The sequence below is a fragment of the Aplysia californica genome, unplaced genomic scaffold (assembly GCF_000002075.1).
Source record: "Aplysia californica isolate F4 #8 unplaced genomic scaffold, AplCal3.0 scaffold00272, whole genome shotgun sequence".
Classification (NCBI taxonomy): domain Eukaryota; kingdom Metazoa; phylum Mollusca; class Gastropoda; order Aplysiida; family Aplysiidae; genus Aplysia; species Aplysia californica.
Window position 1 is genome coordinate 691,278 of NW_004797542.1, and position 4,295 is coordinate 695,572.

Below are 4,295 nucleotides of genomic sequence, written 5' to 3' on the forward strand. Positions count from 1 at the left end.
AAGAATATATTTCTATTAGGATTTTACTGAAAAATGCTGATCGATTTTGTTTATATAAGAATATATTTCTATTAGGATTTTACTGAAAAATGCTGATCAAAGACACAAAAATATTAATTTTCAGTTTACAAGGACACTGCAGCTTTGGAAGTCACCAACATTTATGATAATAATAACTATTGTAATAATAAATGCATACAGCGCATACTCATGCTCAACAGCGTGCTCTACCATAACTCTATCGACAAAAGTTAATTAAATCAGTTCTGAGGCAGGCTGTTTTCACTCTTTCCGCAACACGCGCCGTGTGGGATACTTCTCAGCAGGAAGATCGAGATACTGGATGTAGTAGTTCCAGAAACCATTGCGTGCAAGGCGAGGAATGATTATTGTGATTGCTAATGTTTTACTCCCCTATCGACATCATTCAGACCATTTTGGAGGTGTACTTATTCGACCCTGCTGTCAAGGTCAACATGAGGTTGAGAGGATTACATCGTCCCAACAGAGAGACGGACATACTGGACAAATATCTTCCTCAATCAGGAATCGACCCCACGTCTTCTGCGTGCGAACGCAAAGAACATTATCGACACAGAACACATACCAGCTCAGATGTGGAACAAGAACAGACGTTAACAGATGAATCAGGGATAACGTATATTCTTTGGGTTTGACTAACAAAATGCAAAATCTTAAAAAATTTCATGAATAGCAATAAAAGTCATCTTTAATAATCACTGTTTTATAATAGAAAATCAGCAAACTCAAAACAAAATAGCTAAGGCAAGATGGAAAAGGTAAACTTGATAGTATTGAAGCTCAGCCATAGAACAGGCAACTGATTGTACATTAGATTTTGAAAAAGACAAAGGATGATATTCGTTTACAAGCATGCGTGGATAGAGGCACACATGCGAACATACATGCACAAACAAACATACCAGCACATGCTGGAACACATATTTTTTAAGACCTTCAAATTCACATGGAACCCACACACACACACACACACACACACACACACACACACACACACACACACACATACCCCCACACACACACTCACATACATACACACATGTACCCACACAAACACTAATGCACACATTAACACAGTTTAGTCGAGCTTTGATAAGGAAACAGATCTATAAGAGTTGTTGTTGTTGTTGTTGTTATCGATCCAGCAACAGCTGGGCTCTTGCCCTTCTGTCCAACGCCATGTAGTGATAAGTGCAGGTCTGCTGCAGTTGCTGTAATGTTCCATAGAGTGTGTTGTCTATGTTAGGTCTCAGAGGGAGAAAGGTAGCTCTGATGTCATTTAGGGCTGTGCAGTGGAACAGGTGATCTATAAGAGATCAACGACAATAAGTAAGTGTGCATACATGTAGGTGTTCAAGAGTTTGATTTCTTGGACTACTAATAATCTATTCTCTCTCTCTCTCTCTCTCTCTCTCTCTCTCTCTCTCTCTCTCTCTCTCTCCCTCTCTCTCTCTTTCTCTCTCTCTCTTTCTTTCTCTTTCTCTTTCTCCCTCTCTCTTGCTCTCTTTTGTTCTCTCTCTATCACTCTCTATTGTGCTCTCTCTCTCGCTCTCTCTCTCTTTCTCTCTGTCTCTGTCTCTGTCTCTCTCTCTCTCTCTCTCTCTCTCTCTCTCTCTCTCTCTCTTTGTGTGTGTATGTGTGTCTCTCTATCCGTCTGTCCATCTCTCTCTCTTTCTATCTCTTTCTTCCCCGCCGACAGGGGCACTGAACACGGTTTGTCAATTTTAATTGTTGTAGACAAATTTTGATAACTAGAAAAGTTTAAGAATTTAATAAAATGCCATATCCATGCTGGTTTCAAATGCATTTGGTTTCAATTTGTGAATGTTTCATAACGACTGGCGAAACAAATAGCAGATCATATGATATATATATATATATATATATATATATTAATTCACTTTGTTGACGTTACTTGCTAAGATTGCATGTTGACAGAAACCCTTTAAGCCCCCCCCCCCTTTCTTTTCCCCTTTGGCAACGTTCGTCTCGTATTATTGTTTTAAAGATGAATTCCCGAAGCAAATTTCCACCCCATAAGAGAATTAAGAGGTTGCACAATGGAAGAGCTCCTCAGGCATTGTACAAAGCTGCCCCATCTGAATGCCCTTAAAAAGTGCTCAATGTCATGTAATATTGTTCAAAATGTTTTTCAGCCGAAGGAAGAGTGATATTCTTTCTAGAAAATCCTGATTAAATGGGCCAGTGTTGTACATTCCTGCAACAATTTGGCGAGATAGCTTTTGACCCGTACCGTATAAAATCTGAAAAATAAGGATATAAAGACTACGTCATGTGACCTTTTCGAACTGTTTGACCTACATGTAGAGCACAAAATCTGGGCCACTGTGGGGGTCTCAGTAGGGATTTAGCTATGTTTTTACGTTAACAAAGGGGCATCCTGGGGTGGCGATGGAAGTATGGTCTTGTTTTAATTTCCTTACAACTGTTTGGTTAGGTTGTCTAGTCTGAATGAGTCTGACTTATCCAAATCACTCTCTCCTTTGTCTCCAAGAGCGATTTGTTTAACACTTCTCTTGCCAAGATTGCCTAAAGTGGACTTACTTTCTTCCACAAGTTCAGTCACAAGAACAAGATCACTCTCTTTTAGTTTTAACACTTCTCTCTCGAACAAAAGAAATCAACATTTCGACGTTTTCCCACTTACTTAGTGCTTCCATGCTGCTTCGTTCCTTTGAAGTAGATCTGGCGGGAAATGAGCCCCGCCCACTTCACGAAGAATTCGGGTGCCGAAGTAAAAAGTTTCGCTCCCTCGTGCGAAACAAAATCTTCGCATGCGAATTTCGGACTCGGCCAAGTGAAATACCGGTATATGGATTTACACAATGACCAAAAGGTTGGTGCGAAAAAATAGTCCGCACGCGAAACTCGCACCCGAAATTCGCATCGGTTTTTCGGGTATATGGAATGTCAGCTTAAGTGACATATTATGCTGTAGTGTCAGTTTTAGGCCGGTCCCAGAGTGGCTCTGTAGGTCTGACCTGTAGCTCGCCTGGCGCACGCCGTGTGCGTGTCAGTACAGCCGCACTGTGGGTTGGCGCCTGTGTCTCAGCGAGCGCGAGGCACACTCGCTGCGTCTCAGCACAGTTGCACTGTGTGTTGACGTGTGTAGGTGTGCAACTGACGGGTCTGCCTTGCTATATTTAGGTACTGTGTGCCAAGTGCACCCCCCCCCCCCACACACATATTGTCTAAAATCTAGAGAAGCACACCTAGGTCTAGACCTAGGCCTAGACCTACGACAACAATCGAAACTAGGTCAACCTCTCGATTCGAAGTTTCAAAGTATGATAAAGTGCATTTCTGGGTGATTTTGTGGCCAAGTGTTGATGCTAGCATCAATATTTAGTAGTAAAGCACCTAATAATACTTACTTCTTGTTGGTTTTTGATGATCTGTGAAGAGTTTCAGTCGAAAATAAACACGAAGCGAGGCCACACATGTCCGCCTTTTTTACAACACTGTTGAATAACACGACTGACGCATCGCGCAGCTCAGCTGACAAAAAAACAGACGACACAGCGATCCTGCTTTAGCACACGATAATGTGTACATTAATTTGCACGGTGCGAGCCAGGCGAGCTACAGGTCAGACCTACAGAGTCACTCTGGTCGCATGTCCACCAAAGCAGAAACTACACACATTTCGGGAGAAGGCAATTCAGTCTGTGTTCGGCGTGTGAGTAGCTCTGACGGCTTTGTGTCATTTCTCGTTATCGGGGTATAAATAGTCATGAGGTCAATGAACGCAAGGCAGGAATAAGAAAGAATGGTTCTTTTTTTAAGTTAGCAAAATTGTTGATATTCATTCAAATCAAGTGGCTTGCTCGTAATGTTTGCTAATTTTCAGGCCCTGAATACGAATAATACCAGATTTTTCATCCGAATTGATGATTGGAATTTTATTTTAGCTCTGGCTGGGCCTATAGCTAATGAGTCACCAGACCGCTCGACCTAAATGCTGCAAGGGGCGTTCCAACCCGCCCGTCTTTTGTTACGAGGTGTCGAGTCGTTTTGATGGACACATCCAAACAGACTTTTAAAGGATTGCTAAGGTAAAAACTCCATCCAACCCCAACATGCAATATCAAAATCAATGATTCCACCCTCAAGCAAGTACAACATTTAAAATATTTGGGGACCATTGTATCATCAGATAGGAGATGTCTCACCGAAATTAAAAGCCGCATTTGCCAAGCAAAAGCAACCTTCCACAAAATGAAGCAGATACT

The 4,295-nt window shown here is 41.7% G+C and overlaps 1 protein-coding gene across 1 annotated transcript; it reads right to left on the bottom strand.

The window, feature by feature from the left end:
• Positions 1-1,657: 1,657 nt before the first annotated feature.
• On the bottom strand, positions 1,658-2,652 carry LOC106012138 (the record flags this gene model as incomplete). Its single annotated transcript, XM_013084106.1, is given in 1 exon segment — positions 1,658-2,652. A coding segment is annotated over 1 exon segment (170 nt), but the record flags the coding sequence as incomplete, so codon positions are not given.
• Between the last annotated feature and the right edge of the window lie 1,643 nt (positions 2,653-4,295).